Below are 18,452 nucleotides of genomic sequence, written 5' to 3' on the forward strand. Positions count from 1 at the left end.
ACATATATTACAAGTTACGACGTCAAAGGCACATAATGGACTTGGAAGGCTAGTATTACTTACCAACACAGCAATTACAAGATGGAATCTCTCCCTTAACAGCTGCATTGCGTAATTTCAATCAATAGTGTTCACTACATTCATACTCTACTTAAATAAATAACCACACACTAAAAACACATGTTGATTCATTATATTAATCAAAAGCATAACGGAATCAAACATTTATCAACTTATCACTCCTTTTATCAATGGGCACTAAAAACACTGAATGCATGTGATTGTAAGTAATTAATTAATTTGAAAATCACCAAACAATTCAATGTCCCACTCTTATCAATCAACAGGTTGAAATGAAGCAGATGCTTCTACCATGTGCTGTCTGAATTTAGATTTATATAAAACAACTCATTAAGAATTGCACTCAATCATAATTATGTCAGATGCAGATAACTATCTCTACATGCCAACATAAAGGACAAAACATGTAAAACTAAAAACAGACATAATAGTTGAATACCAATGTATATATATTTTTATTTCTTTTTACTAACTTTTTCATTTCTCTATATACTCCTTTCCGAACAAGTATCAAACACAAGTGCTTCTCTTCGATGCATTTAAAGGTTGACAAAGGAAGCTACTAACCTCCTACAGCATTTTACATGTGCATTTAAAGGTGGGAAGCACTAGATCTTCTAAATTCTCAAAGCACCGACCTGTAAAAGCGTTGAGTTTTTTAAGGCATCTTGTTTACATATGCAGTAATGAGAGGAAAGAAACCAATGTAAAAGTTCCAGACTAAAAGAAGATTAATTTTTAAAGTTCAAACCCTTCACAATGCTTTCAGACATTGACGGATAAACAGATGAATAGCCAAAACCTTAATAACATAACCATTGCAGTTGCATGCAAACGGATTCCTACGAAAACATGAAATCTAAGGAGAAATATAATTATATAAAAAGGTAAAAAGCCTAGGAGAATAATATGATATTTGATGGAAATATAGTGCAAACTCACTTCATAAATCATCTAACTTGCAAAATCTTTCATATCTAAAGGAATCTTCATCATCTGACAATAAACAACTTAAGTCGTTAGATATCTTCAATTCGTAATCAATAAGAAATCTGGAATTTCTTTCCCTTCATTGTAAATGTAAAAGGAAATTTGCATATTTCTGGATACTTCAGCTTGAGTCATATGTACGGACAATGTAGCAAGGATCAACCATGTCAATGCAAGTTCTCGACAGACACAGAAATAAAAATAGAGAAGTGGATACAGTCATGTGTGGTAGATGTTTAGTTGTCTGATAAAGTGAAGTGCTTCAAACAACAACGCGACTGTCTTTTTCGGTGCACACATGGTTTTAAGAGGCGGCATTTTAGATTAGCATAAAACAAAATACAAGTAATATGGAAGGAAATAAGGATAATGGTAATCTACATGATGAAATCCACTTATTACAATAATATATCTAAAAGGGGACAACATGCCAACGGGCCGAAAGTAAGAGCCAAACAAACAATTAAATACAGGGTTTATCTTATTTTAATCCGTATCAGTCAACAATTATACACAAGCCAAAGAGATAGGTTACAAAATCTTGCACAACTCTAGGGAAAAAAGGAAAAAGTATGGCTTGAAGCTAAACAGACAAATCCGTCGCAAGTTATACACTTTAATACCAAGAACAAAACCGACATATGCTGATAGAATATTGAGTAAATGTCCAGTTAATTGCAAAACGTATTATAAGTACGACACATATATTACATTGAGGTCTAAATTTGGGTAAGGAACATTTCTAATACTAGGATAACAAAAGAAGCAAGTACATCAAACATTCATGAATGCATGCAACTGCAGGCTTGTCCACATTGCAAAAATGCTATAGCGATGAATTGGACCAACATCCGACTAATCATGAATTCCACGTTTGCTTCTGTTTCATTACTAATCATAAAACTAAACTAGTAGGATTAAAGAAATTTACCACTCAAGCATTGCACCAGCAAATTAAGTAGTGTGTGGATATTCATGGCACTGTCTTTTGATGATGGAAAGCACTTTGTACTGTAGATTTCACTTTTGTCAAACACAACTCTAATGATAAAACGGGAATAAGAAAAAAGCAAACAAGTTTTATCAACAAAAAATATTCAAGAACTACAATTTTGTAGAAATGCAGGATCTCAAGATCTTAGCTTTATTTTATATGATCTGTAAATTCGCTACAAAACATGTTCTAATAGGGTAAGTAAATGTAAACTCGTTGACAAGATGATGAGTATGACCCACTTGAGTGCAATTTTAAAGACAAATAAACAGGAAAAATCGAAGGCCAAAGACAGTTGAAACCCCAGAAAAGGAAAAAAAAATATTTAATATGGATATTGAATCTACAAAGTGAGAATTTACCAAACCATATGAATAATTAGTATGCAGCAGAAAAAGGAAGGATTTTAGAGGAGAATGAAACCCCATATCAATCAATCCACTATTGCTTACTCCTCAGTTTATTGGATTACCATAAGTTGAACCACCAAGCAAGCCACCTCCAGTGGCGGCATATACCTGAGAAGGATCAAGAACAGGTGAGGATGATGAACCCCCATTTGTCCCACTGCCGCCACCAAGATGCAATTCAGATATATTTGGAAACCCATCTCTTCCTTCAACTCCTTGGTCATAAAGGAACCCTTTGAACACATGTCCACCAATCTTAACAACTGCTTGATATGCATACTCATCTTCACCATCCTCTACTGCTGTCACTCTTACACACTTGAATACCGCCGGTGCACGTACTTGCCCCGGCAATGTCTCTTTAAAGCCTGCATCTGCATAGTAAAAAGAAAAAAGAAAAATTCAGTCCAAACCCTACTCAAATTCAGCCTCCTGAAACAACCCTAACAATTAAAGAATAAACCAATCTTGCTAAATAAATAAAGCCATGAACTAGAAAACCAAGCAACAAAAGAGAAGGCAAAAAGCAAACCTTGGTGACTTGAGCTAGTGTCTAAGCTTCTTGGAGTAGTGTTTGAAGTTGATGTATGAGGAGTAGTTGTAGTCTGTGAAGTCACAAGTCTCGGCTTCTTAGCCCCAGAAGTAGACCCTGACGAGCCAGCACAGGCAGTAGTAGGGGCGGCCGCCATCAGCTGGCGCTCTCTTCTCCTAGCAGCAGGTACCCACGTGCTCTTCACGTGAGTAGGGCAATCAAATCCCCGACTTTTACAGCATGTTCTACATCTCCTATGACTACAATCTTTCTTGGACTGGTTCCCACAATCTTGACATGTAGTCCCTGAGCTTGTACCTGAGCCACCACTCCCACCTCCCATCCCACCGCCACCACTGGTTTGTATCAAATTCATGGAAGAATTGTTATTGTCAAGGATTGAAGATGGTTTTTTAAGATAATTAGGAGAGGTTTGGTTCTGCCATAACTGCATCCCACTGAGTTTGTTACGACCACTGTTATTCACTAAATCAGAATCTTCCATATTTTGAGGAGCTAAGCATGGAGATGCTGTAAGGAGTGGGAAAACACCAACGCCAACACCAAGTGCCGTGGCAGCATTTTGACCGTTGATTTGATCATTTCCGATGATGGGATCTTGAGCATGGTTGTGATGGTGATGGTGATGATGGTTAAAAGACGCAGGAGCAACAACAACGAAATCGCGGAGACCAACCATCCCCATTTCAGAAGGAAGCCCGTAGTTGAGTGGACGAGCTGAGGGTGGCCATTGAGCGCTGGTGGATCCAGGTGGAGCAGCCACCGCGGCAGCCGCGTTTGCGTTGAAGCCAAGGGACAGGTCATCGGGGCCAGCTCGGATTGCTGCGGACGATGATGTCGCCCAATCTGCAAAGGCTCCTGAGTCTGAAGGTAGCTGCCTTCTTGTGGTAGCCACAATGACAACGATAATAACGAAATTATATAGATAAAGACGTCTCCTTCAATTGCTGAAAACTCAATCTTTACAAACATAAAACATAATCAAGAGTAAAAGTCAAGTTTCAATATGAAAAAGGAAAACAAGGGAAAAACCAAAAAAGAAAAGATGGAGAGAAGTGGAGAAAGAAGATATCTCTCTATTTAGGTGTTATATGAGTTGGAGAGAAGGGGGAAAGGGTGGGGTCGAATCTCTGAAATTGTAACAGAAGAAGATAAAAAGAAAGAGAAAGAGATCTTTGTTGGGTGGCTTTCCAATTAGTGAACAGCACAGCAAGCAGAATTGTTTATTTCTTTTTTTTTTTTGGCTCTCCTTTGCCTTCTGCCATTAATCTGCTAGCTATACTGAAAGAGATTGCGAGTTTTCTGTTAGCTTAGCTGCGGCTACTGCTACTGTCACTTTGACTCAGTTCCTTTCTGGGTTAACTAAAACATATAATAGGAAGGAGGAAAAAAATTTGAAAGGAAATCAAATGAAAGCCCCAAGCCAAGCTGAAACTACTGGTCTTCTGAAACTACTGCAGTCTTGTAGTAATATAAGATAACAAAAAAACATATGTATTAGGATGAAGTAACGAAACGAGCCTTTTCTTCTGTTGTCTTTCTTTATTTCTTATATATATGTATGTTTCTTCTTCAGTAGTTGTTTGTTGCCGACCTTTCTCTTCCAGTCCACATCTTTTCCTTTCCACATCTTTTCCTTCATCAGCTACATGTTCTTTGTTTATTTTTAATTTGGTTTGTTCCTTTTATTTACTAGAAAGCAATACTGAGGTGGGTTCCTCTCTACCTCTCACTCCCTTTTGCTTTGCTTTCTCTCTCCCTCTCTCTCCAATAATCACACGCTAACTATAGAATGAATGATGAGAAAAAAGGGTATAAAGACTTTTGTTCTTTAGTTTTTGTAATTTTTTGCGCCCTCTTTAAGCTCACCTCACTATCCACCTTTCCATGGAGTGCTCGGTTTCATAAATTCGACCCGGATTACACTAAATGCTCAAGTTAGAGCATAATTTTTCAAGGGTGTCTCATTTTTAAAATAAGATGTATAACAATTGAAAATAAAATTAAAGAATAAAAACATAATTTGAAACATGCTTTACAATAATCGAGAAATTCTTATTTGAGCAAATTTAGTCTTTATTTTAATATTTTTAGAAGGCTTACCCTTTATTTAAACATTTTTATAGATATTAGATTCTTATATAATCATTTTAAAATATTTAGTGCATATGTGAATAATCTCAACCTAAATTTAAATAAAAATTATTTTATAATTTAATTTGATTTCATTAATAAATTTTTATCTATATTTTAAATGATAATACAAGATTTGAAATCAATCTAAATTTATTGAAGTGACACTGACCTTGTTTTGTCCTAGTGGAAACACAAGTTCAAATTCTAGCGAACATACATTTGACTTAATGAAGAATAGTTTCAAGTTTAAGTTAACACTCAGGGTAAAACAAATGAATCTATCTAATTTATAAACTCTAAATTTGAATATCATAGTAATCCTTCCATTATATTTTAGATTGTATTTTGGTCTTTTTTATTAAAAATTAGATAAATTAATCATTTTATGTTAGATGAACGAGTAAAATAATCTCCTCATTAAAATTTTATTTTAAATGTTTATTTTTGTTGTTTTATATATAAAACATAATAGCAAATTAAACCCTTAATATTTATACATTTATTCAATTTGACACTTACCTCAAATTCATTATTAATGTGACACTATTTTGTATTATTTGCCACCTCAAAAAATAATTTTAAAGTAAAAAATAAAAATTCAAAAATAATAAATAAAAGTTATAATTCTAAAAATGAAAAAGCTCCTTAAAATAAAAAAAATTTAAATTTATAATAAAAATGAAAATAATTTTAAAAATTACAAAAAAATCCAAGATTTATGAAAAAAATCTTCAAAGGTATTTTAATTCGATATTCAATAAAACATTTCGAAATTTAAAATTAATTAAATCGTCCTCAATAGATTTAAGGAGGATTTAGTTCGTCTCCAACAGTTATTCTTTAAAATTTTATCTTTCAAAAATTTAGGAACGAATATAAATAATCATCCTTTATAAGGATGAATTTCGTCCCTAAAACATTATCGACGAATATCCCCAAATTCATAGAAACATAGGGACAAATATCAACCCTAATTCTTTGGAGATGAATATCATCCCAAAAATTACTAAAAAATACAAAAAATTTTAAGGAGGTTATTTCTCTCTAAAAAAAATATTCTTTATAACACATTCTCAAAATATTAATTTTTATTTAATAAGTAACTATTGTAATTTTAAATCTAGTAGTACGAATTCTTAAGAAAAAAAAAAGGTAATTATCTACATTTACGTAAAATAAAAATAAATAAAATCCACAATATTAAATTCTATTGAAATTTTAAATATAGTGTTTATAAAGATCTAATAATATCTTTGTGTGAGTATATTAGAAAAGTGCAGTAGCTTGAGAAGATTGATGTTGAAGAAGTTGCGAATGCCTATTGCCTATTGCCTATTGCCTATTGCCTGTTGCCTGTGCCGGACTTAATTCATTATTGAAACAGAACACACTCATTATAATTTCGAAGAATTAACTGTAACTTTACCTAATTACAAAGTGTAATGTAATGTACTGTCTATCATCCATTTTAAAGATCATGATTTATACCTCCATTATATACAGAAAGCCCAATTTATGGATGCAAAAATTTTCTTATTTGGTAACTACATTTAACAAAGAAGCAAAATAAGTTGAAACATTCATTTAAAAACTTCAACCAATTGACACAATGAAGACAACTATGGGTGAGTTTGGATGGGCGGTGCTTTTACTTGCGGTTAGTGTAAAAATAGCGATGGCGGTGAGATTAGATAGTGTAGCGTGAGACAAAAAATAAACTAAACGTATCGCACCGCCCTGCCACAAACCCACCTTATAAGTCTAAAAGGATAGCAAAACCAATATCAAGGTGGAGCAAGTTAAGAGTTCTCAACGTCAAATATGACGAATCTTACACAACTAACACGCATAGCAGTTATCACTATGCACAAGCATCCCTATAATCTTCTTAAAAAGGCATACAATATAAATATATAAATATGTTGAAAAAATCTGATTAAGAAAATATTTATTTAACTTTAAACTTTTCTTAAAATTGAACTGTTGTGATATTTATAACAGTAAACTTAAATTAGAATTATACTTGTGCTTTCTGCAATGTGAGTTCAAGTTGATTATGACTTTCAACCAAATAACCTTCTCGAGCAACACAAATTACATCATAGAATAAAAATAAATTGCTTACTTTCAATAGGATTGTAAGTTATCTCTATAATCTAGTAATTATTCATAATTACCAAAAAATATAATTTGTTCTTTGTAAATAAATTATCACTATTTTCTAACAGAAAAACGACGTAAGAAATGTGCACAAATAACTCTATCAATGCTCTTTATTTATAGAGAAAAGTACAAGAGTTCTTGTTGAATAAGTTCGGAATAAATAATATTATTTTAATAAAAAATACACTCTACTCTAATTAGAGTAGAGGGGCCGGTGACACCCTTGTAATTTTACTAGGGTTGCCACCCCTCATGCTATCTGAGAGCTAAATTTGGACCTTTTATTTATTACGTCTAATTATATGTGTTTCTTTAAACTTTTGATCTATCACTTATAATGTTGTTTAACCCAATATGTATTTTTTATTACCTAAAATAATTATTAATTAATTTAATAAATTACATCAATTAAATTAATTTCTCAATCAAATATTTTTCCAGCCCAATTCTAATTCTATTAAAGTCATAACAATTTTTCCGTAATAAAATCTATGAGGAAATTTTTTAATTTCATTATTCAATAAATCCATAATGACCAATTAATTTAATTCCATATTCAAACTTCAATTATTTAATTAAATAAATAAAATTCAAATAACCTCAAATTAATTCTCAAGTCATTTTTGTACTTAACAAGAAAACACATTCACCGCAGATAATGATACATGCAGTCCATTTCTCTTACTTCATCATTTTCATTCATTGGTTCTACATGCAATTAGTTTTTGACTATTTCGAGCTAGTGGAGGGATCAATTGAACATATATAATTAACGCTCGATTAATTTATAACTAAGTTCCGGCTTTTCACCTATTATATAACATTATTTAGTCATAAAGTCATTCCACTAAAGTATCGTAACTAAGCCCTCCCTTATTATATACCATTATGAAAACAACTTAATAAATGCTCGTCCAATGACCTTGTCATAAGTGTGTTATCATCATAGGATACCCTTAATATTTTTGGGATAAATCTATTATTCCAATATGATCTTATTTTATTTTATGTTAACCATTACATCTTCCTTCATGAAAAGTCAATTACTATCAATTATTAATTAAATCCTTTACAACAAAGACAAATGACTCATGATCACGTTTACTTTTCATCTATCATGTAATGTTGATGAAAGAAAATCATTTACCCTTCATTGGGCTATGAATTCCACTATTGTGAATGGTGCTATATATTGCAGAAGTTGTATACCTAACGTAGCAACTTTTGGTTCCTTATCTATTTAAACTCGGGCTTTCATTTATATCAAAGTATACGAGTCACGCATACATAGTCTATCATCCATTCAAGATTAAAGTATGCTACACTATAAACGTCACAAGTGAATAAATCCATAAATGAATTTAAGATTTAATCTACTTAGGTCATGTCTGATGCATTGTCAATTTAGTCAATCACACACATATATATATCTTTTTTTGGGGATTTCTCCGCTCCAATACCTAAGACAAGGTATATCCTCAATGGGACTTGATAAACGAAACATTAGTCTTTGAATCAGTTTGCTCGTTTCTAATTAGACTAACGACATGTTTAGGTTATCTACTAATATAAGTTGTCTTTCCATATTATGATCTGAACACACAATACCACTTAATATTATTTAATTGTTAGATGATCAATGAGTCAATATTTACTTCAATTTTTCTTTGTATGCAAAAATCATTAAGGACAGTATGCAAAAGATATTTATGTAATTTATGGATATTTTATTAAACCAATTTCTTCAAAATATCCATAAGAAAACTACTAAAAATCACAAGAAAACAATCTTACACAAAGAAACTGACTCTCAAAGTTGAAATTTTATTAACGAATAAAAACAATTATGTATCTAATGAACAATAAAATGGTCTTTATGTAGGCTAGCTAAGCACATCCAAATAAAACTCTCAAGTATACTGAAACTCTAGTTAATTTAAACAAGAAATAGTTTTAAACTAAACTTTTGTGTTGACTAAGAAAAATAAAACTCCTAAATAACTTAAAATACTTTTTAAAAAAAGTCAAAATTCAGAATAAATAAATAATAAAATAATAAAACCTAACAAATACAATATTGGACTCATATATAATAAAAATTAAGCCTAAAAATCAAACCCAATATGACTTAAACTCGAATTAAAAGCTCGAAACTCGTAATTTCCATAATAATCTCGTCTAGAAATTTTGCTCACGAAGTCTTCACTAAAATGGTCATAACTTGAACTCCTAAACTCGAAATCAAGTGATTAGAAGCGAGTATCAAAGCTAAGAGATAGATCTTCAAACGTTATGAAAACATCTCAACCCAAAAATGTCCGGATCCTATCCAAAAAGTCGTTACAAATCGACTGATTTTTCAAACTTGAAAATTAATAGCTTCGATGAATAAAATTTAATAAATTTCATCCCATTCGCGGATGTATCACTCAAGAATTAAATTTAAATTGTATAATATATTTTGGGCTTTAACTTTACAGTTGTTTATGTTTTTTTTTCATATCACTTTTGATTCTGAATAGGAGTTGTCATTGCCATAATTTTCCATGCAAATGAATTTATAGTTGTCATAATTTTCTTCAATCAACTTTTTTCATTTGAGATTCGAATTCATTTTGAATTTAATTGTTTAAAATATGGATGCTTATGAATTTAATTAATTTAAATACAAGTCGTTAGATTTTTTTTTTATTCATTCCAAATCTAAACAATTATGAGTTGGTTACATTTATTTTGAATTACATTTGGCATTTAGTTATTAATAATTTATTTTTTATTGATTCAAACAAAATTAAAGTAAATCTAAAATTTATCTAGACAAATTTTCAAGTTCAATTAAGTATGAAATATTTTATTATTTACTTTGTAGAATCAAGATCATATTTTTTTTAAAAAAATAAATGACAAGCCTTGAGTAATTATTTTTTTATGAGAAAATGAATTTAAAAAATTTAAAAATAGAATTTAATAAAAATATATATAAGAATTTCAAGGTTAATAAAAAATATTATACATATATGTATATCTATAATTTTAATTTTCTTTTTCTTTTCGAATTTTTGTTATTTTTTTGTTTTTGATGTTTTAAAAAGGAAAAGCATATTTTTTAAGTCCTGAAAAGGTTTTATAATTTCCTTAACTTTCTGGTTTTTAAAATATTTAGAGATTTATTTTCCTTTGTTGCTTTTTTTTCCTAAACTTTTCCTATTTTTTCTGATTTTTTGAATTTATTTTAGAAAAACAAAAACGTAACAATGGTAATGAGCTTGACGTTTTGAAACTTTAAGTATCAAATTGATAAAAATAATAATTGAGTGCAACTTTGAGGATAAATAGTACATTAACCATATTATTTATGATATTTTTGTTCAAATATTATTAATGACATTAGAAAATGTGTTTAAGTTAATGCGTTTAAAAAAATTGAAAATAAAAAGTTCTACCAAAGCACGTTTTTCACTGGTGACATTTTGACAAATAAAATTCAGAAGTGTGATTTTTATGATTGTTTTAGAAATAGAGAATTTATTTGACATTATAAAAGAAAACTATTTTATCTTTTTAATTAATTTTTTTATTTCTTTCAGTTTTTGAATATGTATTGTTTGTCAAATCACTCAAAATGGATAGAAAAGTTAATATCAATTAATTTTATTAATGTGGCATCCACCTAACATTTTACGTTATGCCACGTTAGAAATTAATTAATTTTCTAAAGTAATTTATATATATTTGAAAATTTAAAATTTTTAAAAATTAATTAATTACAAATGTGGCACCCACATCGTAATTCGTATATTCCACGTTAGCAAAGTTAACAAATATTAACTTTTTCATTTATTTTTTGATGATTTGACAAATATCACAAGTTAAAGAGCTAAAAAGATAAAAAAAAATTGAAGAAAAAATTAAAATGTTTTTCTTTGTAAAATTAAAAGATCAAAAAAGTAATTATACCTTTTAGAACTGATGTTTTGGAAAAGAGCCCTAAAATTCAAGTTTTTTCGAAATTAACCCAAAAGAATTGATTAATTACAAAAATGACTCAAGTGCAAAATCTTGTACAAGAATGACCCAATTTCTAAACTGCACATTAGTATCACCATACCTATTGGCAGCACCACCCCTCATCATGACCCAATCCTTGGAGGTTTTAAAGAATATATATTTTCTTGGTGTCGTCATTCCCCTTAGTAGCACCAGTATGTATTTTTGTACATACCCGTTAAAAATACAAGTATTCTAAGAGAAAAAGAAAAAAAATATTTTAAGAGAACAACAACACTGAATAATATTTTTTAAAAATTTTTACTGTCACCATTCTCATTGGCAGCACAGATGTCAATAAATTTGAATTTTTTTATGCCGCCAGGTTGTGTGGCAGCACTGGTGTTAGAACAAAGATTTTGAATTTTTTTATGCCACGAAGCTATGTGGCGGCACCGATGTCGGGAAAAAGTCAAGCACTATGGCGGCACCACCCACTATTTATCTGGATTTTGTTGAGGTTTGCTTGCTTTAACTGTTTATGAGAGAAAAAGAGAAAGAAAAAAGAGAGAAAAGATTTGTGTTTAGTAGAAGAAAAAACAAATTATATTGAAGATGAATAAAAATGTCTTTGTATATGCTTAATTCGATAGGGTAATTCTACCATCAACTGAAGTTGGTTATGTATGTGAAAGCCACCACAAAGTAGGGATGAGATTCAATAAGACTTAAGGTGGAAGAAATGAAACGAAAGATCAGTGCAAAAATAGTTATTTATTCTAAGAAGACGATGCCATGATTATTCTACAAATTTCCAGTTTCTTCAGATCCGTTGAAATTTACGGAGATGGAACTTGTAGATGGTGATGACCTGGCCACTATGCTCACAATTTATTGGTCGACTAGGAACGTCAACCCCCAACCAGTTGAGTTGTTCACTCAGTTAGCCGATTTAGAACCAATTGAAAATGTCATTCTAATAAGTCAACATCATAGGTTTTACTTTGATCTTAATTTCGGAGAGGCAGATCAATCAGGCTGTGGAAGGACATCGCAATTGCTCGAAAATCCAAACTATGGTGGGAGTTCGTATAACAACCCTATCATGGGTTCTTGTTTAGAGATATGTCCGAAGGTGATGGGCACCAATGTAGATGGTGAATAAGGATTCGATAATGATGATCATTCACATCACGATGGTGAAGTTTTAGTAGCCTTGATCTAGATGAGGTCTTGGACGATATCGATGATAAAGGCGTGGAGGAAGGTGAAGATGTACACCCCTTCTTTGGTCAGGAACCTGAGTTGTGACATTGTTATACGGAAAGACTCTAGGCCCATATGTTGAGTGTATACCCTAAAGTGGCGTTTGCACCCAAGTTCCCTAAGTACCCAAATATAATACCTACTCATTGGTTAGTGGCAGATTCAGAGTTTGAAGGGTTGTTTGTAGGGGAACAATTTGAGAAAAAAAGTGGACTGCATATTTGTCATTAAGCGATACAACATGAAGGCGTTGGTGGACTTCAAAGTCACAAAGCCTACACCGACATTATAGTTGGATTTGGTGCCCGAAGTGTAGTATTTTCATACAGTTACACTTGTAATTTTTTTAACAGATTGATTAATAAAATTATTTATGAATTACATTAATACTTTGAATATTGTCCTCAAATGGTTTGTGCAAGCAAAACAGAATGGAAGCAATTGTTGCTCACTAGTTGTCTAATGTTTAACTAATATTAAGCGGTATTACATGGTTGGATCGCAAGACAAAAAGACAACTTATATTAGTATATAAACCTAAACATGTCCTTAGTCCAATCTAAAATGAGAAAACTAATTGAAAGACTAATATGTCATCTATCAAGTCAAATTGGGGAGATGCTTTGTCTTGGACATCGGAGCAGATGACTTCTAGAAGATAGAGACATAGATGTGACTGACAGTAAATTAGGCTGGACCCAAGAAGAATATATCTTGAATCCATTTATGGATTTAATCACTTGTGACGTTGATAGTGTGACATACCTAAATCCTGAGTGGATGATGGACTATGTATGCATGACTCATACACTTTGATGTAAGTAAAAGCTTGAGATAGATAAGAAACCAAAAGCTGGTGCATTGGGTGTACGACTTCTATAGTATGTAGCATGATTCACAACAGTGGAATTCATAGCTCGAGACATGGGTAAATGATATCCTCTCATTGGCATTACATCATTAATAAAAAGTAAACGTAGCCATGAGTTGTTCGTCTTTGTAATGGATGACCTGATCACTATTTGGTAGTGATTGACATTTCATGAAGGAAGATGTAATGGTTACCATGAGATAAAATAAGATCATATTGGGAGAATGGATATTATCCCAAAGAAATTAAATATATCCTATGAGGGTAACATACTTATGATAATGTCATTGGACGAGCATTCATCAAGTTGCTTTCGTAATGGTATGCCACTGGGAAGAATTCAGTCACGATTCTATAGTGAAATGAATTCATGACTATATGAGTTTACAATTAATAGGCGAAAAGTTAGAACTTAATTATAAATTATTTGAGCCTTAATTGTATATGTCCAATTGGTCCTTTTCTAGCTTGTTGAAACAAAAAATGAATTGTATGTTGAATCAAATGAACAAAAATGAATAGAAATGATGAAATGGAGAAACATGAAACATTGGGAAATGATTAAAGTTTTCTCCAAAATTAAAATAATGGAGAAATGAAATCATTTGGAAATGAATGTGGTTTTCTCCAAAATTGAAGTGAAAATGAAAATGAAAATGAAAATGAGAAACAAATTCTTTTAGAAATGAACAAAGATTTCTAAAAAAAAATGATCAATAAGATTGAGTTTATATTTTTGAGCTGTTTTAAAGCCAGAAAATGAAAATAAACCATACAATTATAGTGAACAAGTTGAATGGTGAAATATTAAATATATTTTCTCGAAAATTTTAATAAGGGCAAAATTGTCATAATTTTACTAGGGTAAAATCATGATGAGAAAATTATTTAATTAAATATAAATATTCAAGTTTATTTTGGGAAATAGAAAAACAGAATCGGGTTGGATCAGATTACAAAGTATTGGGTCAACAAGTCCGGGATGTACTTGTAATTGGATTCGATGTGCGAGAGGCCCAAAATCCCCTCATGGAATATAAAGGGGTGGCAAACCTAGTAGGAATACTAGGGGTGTGTCACCCACCCTAGTCCTACTCTAAGTAACAAATGTTTTTCTATTTTAAATAAACTTCTCTAATTTAACAAATGTTCTACCTTCTCACCCTATAAATAGATGGCACTAGTAGGGCTACTAACACAACTTGAAGATATTGTTACTCTCGCAAAAAAATAGAGAGAATTTATTCTCGACTATTAAATATATTTTTCTGAAATAACAATTCTATCGGTTTCTATTTGATAAATGAATTTTGTAGTTTTCAGCCCAAAAGAAAATAAAACTATTTCTAGTTTCTATGTTTGATTCATTTTGTTCGAGTCCACACTAGAAGAAATTTGTGGTAAGAGAATAGCGAAGAAGATCATTTGGCTGAAAGTGAGGAACGCCAAGTGTAACAGCCCGATTTTACCTAAATCGGAATAGTAGTTTTGGAACCACAAATATGAGGTCGTAAAATTTATTTAATATTATTTTTGGTGTCTACAACATGTTAATATATATGTGTGAAAATTTCGTCAGCTAATTTTATCATTTAATAGCTCAATTTGAGATAAATGACCTAATCGCGTAAAATGCAAAAGTTGTATTCTACTTATAAAATTGCTTAATTGCTATGACTTATTAAATATGAGGTCCTTATTATGTTATTATACCATTGATAATGGAAATTGTCATAAATGGGCATCCATGAAGTTGTTTTTAAATGGTTTAACTAAGGGTAAAATTGTAAAATGGTTATTAAATCTTAAATAGTAAAAACTGGTCATCATTTTTGTTCATCCTTAAACAAAAATAGAAAAGAGAAATCCAAAAGATTAGGTTTTCATTCGACTAGCTTCTTTGATTAAGGTATGTATTTTGCTCGGTTTTTTATTATTTCTACGTCTTTGTGATCGTTCTTTGTGTTCTAGCTAGCCCATGCCTCAATTTTTGAAAGTGTTGATAATTTTGAAAGTTTCCATTGATGAATTTATGTGTTCTTGAATGTTTGATGATGGAAAATGAGTAGTTATTGATAAATTATCATGTTTTGTAAAGTGATTTTTAGTGAAATTTCATAAAAGGGACTAATTTGTGAAATGTGTAAAATGTGTGGTTAAATGTGTGAAATAAATGAAAATTTGGGCTGATATGAAGCTGTAAGAAATTCTGCTCGCATGAAATTAGAAACAATTTGTGTAATTTGTGATTTTGTGTAATAAGGACTAAATTGTAAGAAATGTGAAATTATAGGGGTTAATGTGTAAAATACCCCAAATTGTGTTCTTTGGATGAAATTTAATGAATTGAGGAATCAAAGAGTTAATTTTGAATTTATATAGATCCTAAAATAAAGAAATCAGAATTAAATCGAGGGAAATCGAAAGTTATCGAGTAATCAATCCAATTCGTCTATTCCGACTATGAGGTAAGTTCATATGCAAATAAAATTTTTTACATTGAATTATATATGTTTTATTATGATTGAATTGCTATGAATGTTGAATAGGTAATACGAGCAAGAATCGATAGAGTACGATATCCGAAAGTCCCGTACGAACCTTAGGAATAGTATAGGATACAAATGCCATTACATTAGGTTATCGAGATGTGATTAAATGTAAGACCATGTCTGGGACATTGGCATCGTTAATTGATTTCGTGTAAGACCCTATCTAGGACAGTAGCATCGATATGTGATAGCATGTAAGACCTGATACGTGATATTCGTGACAGGTTTTAAAGATTTATGAAAGGATCGTTCTTGAGACTAACTTATTATCACGGTTAAGGCAAGTGTACCTATCGAACAGTAGTATAGTTCAGCAAGAACGGATTGTCAAACCCAAAGGAACAACGAGTACTAGTATTTACTTTCTTTTTGTTATCTAGCCTAAAAATTAAGAGGTTTGGTTATCTAAACTAACTACTAACTAAGAATGCACAGAAAGAAAATTTGGGAAAATACTTTTGGGAAAATTCGATTGATTAAGACAATACCTAAGGAAAAACCCACCTAGACTTCACTTGTTATTTGACTCTGAATCAGATGATTTATTCATTTGATTTGATCTGTAGAAATCTCTAAGTTATATTATTATCTCTCTCGAGACTAATAACGTTTAACCCTAGGTTGAATAATTGAAATCTCTTTCTAATTAACACCCTAGAATTGCATTAACTCGATTTATGGATTCCCTTATTAGGTTTCACCCTAACCCGACAAAATCTTATCACCCTATCTCTAGGCGTGCAATCAACTCCGCTTAATTATGACAAATTTACTCTTAGATAGGGTCTATTCCTGCTCTGAATAAGAGCTTAACTTGAATCAATATCCTAGAATATCAAAACAAGAATTAAGAACACATAATTAAGAACAAGTCAAATATTTATCATACAGTTCAGATAATAATAACAAGATCCGTCCTAGGTTTCATTCCCCTTAGGTATTTAAGGGGTTTAGTTCATACTTATGGAAGAAAACATCTCAAAAGCATAAAGATAACAAAACATAAGAAAACCCCAAACACCTGAAGGAACTGGAAGGGAGATCTTCAGTTTTCATGATGAATCCAGCTTCTGAGATGGATCAATCGGCTTTCCTTGAGTAATTCCTTGCTTCCTACTCTGCGTCCCCCTTCTAAGTGTCTCATCAGGTGTTTAAATAGGCTTTTGAATGCCTCAGAGCCCTTAAAATTGGCCTTTTCCGAATAGGGTTATACTTGGGCTCGACAGGGACACGCTTGTGTGTGATTACTCCAGCCCGTGGTCAAGGCTGTTGAACAGGCACAAGCGTGTAGTATACCCGTGTAAGTCGTACTTCAATCCTGCCAAAGGGACACGACCATGTGACGCGCCCATATGAGAAAGTCCAGGCCATGTTGATCTCCCACGTGGGTTTATTTTTTCCATTTTCGGCCAATTTCTCACTCATTTTACTCTCCTACGCTCATCTAAGTATAAAACATGAAATTAAAGGATTAGGAGCATCGAATTCACCAATCCTAAGAAGAAACCATCCATAAATGTGCTAAGCATTGGATAAAAATATGTATAAATTACGGTTTATCAAGACCATATCTGGGATATGGCATTGTACGAGCTTATATGATTCCCGAGTATCCTTAATGATTCTAAATGGTTCAACGGGCAAATTCAAGTCACGATTGAATATGAGATTGAGTAAGTGATTCAGGTACGTACTAAACTCAGACAAGAATTGAAAAGAGTAAGTATTTGATGAATTTACATATGAATTAGAATAGATGTACTTTGAGAAAGGTTTGTGTATTTAAATGTGTTTAGTTGTAATTTACTTAGTTGATGAGAAAGATGTTAATTGAAGTATAGATTTATTTGCATATGGCTTACAAAACTTTTAAAGTTTACTTTGTGTGTTTTTTTTTATGTTTTATAGATTATTGAAGCTAGCTCGGACTCAGGGATCATCGGAAAACATCATCACACTATCGATCATCTCGTTGGTATTTTTGGAAGCTTTGTATATATGGTATATGGCATGTATAGACTAGTTTCATTGTGGTGTATTTTGAAACTTGATTCTAGCCATGAGATTTGGCTTTTAAATGTTGGTATGAATTTGGCCATTTAAGTTGGTTTAATTTATGTGTTTGATAAGTTATTATGTGATGTATATAATGTCTTATAGGTTGGCTTGTTTGGTATGTTTATATGGTTGTTATTTTAATTAGTTGTAAATGGGAGTGTTAAGGTTGGAATAATGGTACGTGATGTCTTGATTGTGTGATATTGAAATGATAATTCTTGTGGCTTGAAATAGGTGTTAATATGATGATAATGAAATGCATTTAGAAATTATGTAAGTTGGATGATTTTGGCATAATTGTGTTTGAGAATTTAAGTAGTGAAATGGTTGATTATGGAATGACATGAGTTATATGTGATTTGGTATGTTTTGGCTACCCATTTATATGATG

General features: G+C 31.4%; 1 protein-coding gene across 1 annotated transcript; it reads right to left on the bottom strand.

Moving 5' to 3' along the window:
- Positions 1 to 2,130: 2,130 nt before the first annotated feature.
- Positions 2,131 to 4,821, bottom strand: LOC107953174 (protein LATERAL ROOT PRIMORDIUM 1). The gene is made up of 2 exons (XM_041117808.1): positions 3,008 to 4,821; positions 2,131 to 2,849 (listed from the first exon to the last, which is right to left on the bottom strand). Exons 1-2 carry the CDS (start codon positions 3,711 to 3,713, stop codon positions 2,521 to 2,523), a joined length of 1,035 nt encoding a protein of 344 aa, XP_040973742.1. The 5' UTR covers positions 3,714 to 4,821; the 3' UTR covers positions 2,131 to 2,520.
- Between the last annotated feature and the right edge of the window lie 13,631 nt (positions 4,822 to 18,452).

Source organism: Gossypium hirsutum, chromosome A07 (genome assembly GCF_007990345.1).
Source record: "Gossypium hirsutum isolate 1008001.06 chromosome A07, Gossypium_hirsutum_v2.1, whole genome shotgun sequence".
NCBI classification, from domain to species: domain Eukaryota; kingdom Viridiplantae; phylum Streptophyta; class Magnoliopsida; order Malvales; family Malvaceae; genus Gossypium; species Gossypium hirsutum.